This window comes from Oryx dammah, unplaced genomic scaffold (assembly GCF_014754425.2).
Source record: "Oryx dammah isolate SB20612 unplaced genomic scaffold, SCBI_Odam_1.1 HiC_scaffold_16, whole genome shotgun sequence".
NCBI lineage: Eukaryota > Metazoa > Chordata > Mammalia > Artiodactyla > Bovidae > Oryx > Oryx dammah.
Genome location: NW_024070200.1, coordinates 477,075 through 477,613, shown reverse-complemented (window position 1 = coordinate 477,613; position 539 = coordinate 477,075). Strand labels below are relative to the sequence as shown.

General features: G+C 78.1%; 1 protein-coding gene across 2 annotated transcripts in view; it reads right to left on the bottom strand.

Annotated features, from left to right (window-relative positions):
- Nucleotides 1-226, bottom strand: part of NUDT14 (nudix hydrolase 14) — a 7,110-nt gene extending 6,884 nt beyond the window's left edge. Inside the window, exon 1 of one of the 2 annotated variants that reach the window (XM_040256802.1) lies at nt 109-226. In XM_040256802.1, the coding sequence (XP_040112736.1) occupies nt 109-189 (81 nt within the window). In that variant the 5' untranslated portion in view covers nt 190-226. The remainder of the gene's footprint in view (nt 1-108) is intronic. The other variant, XM_040256803.1, reaches the window with a different exon arrangement.
- Between the last annotated feature and the right edge of the window lie 313 nt (nt 227-539).

Sequence of the window (539 nt, the reverse complement as noted above, 5' to 3'; positions counted from 1 at the left end):
TCGAGGGTGGGCGGGGCTCCGGGCTCGAGGGTGGGCGGGGCTCCGGGTTGAAGGCGGCGGGGTCCCGGGGCGGTGTCGGGCCGCCGGGGGAATGGAAGGCGCGCTCACCTGGCGGTAGTGCAGCGTGAGCGGCAGCAGGTACGGCGAGGCTGCGCAGCGGCCCACGGCCGCCCCCTCAATGCGCTCCATGGCGGCGCGCGGGCGCGTCCCCCGGCTCTGCGCATGCCCAGTGGGCGCGGGGCGGGGCGGCGCCGAGCGCGGGGCGGGCCCGGGGTGGCCCCTGCCCGGGTCCGTGCGGGTGGGAAGGCGGACGCGGGGCGTTCCCGGAGCCCGCAGGCTGGGACCCGGGCAGGAGGCGAGCCCGCCGCAAGGTGCAGTCGGTCGAGCGTGCGGCCAGCGGGGCGGCCGCGGCTGGAGGTTTGAGAGGCGATCGCCGCTGCCCGCGGAACTTGGGCATCTTGGTCGCGAGAGCGATGCAGCGCAGGTTGGGAGAGGGGGCTCCAGCCGAGCGGATATCTGCCCCCCGGGGCGGGGAGAGA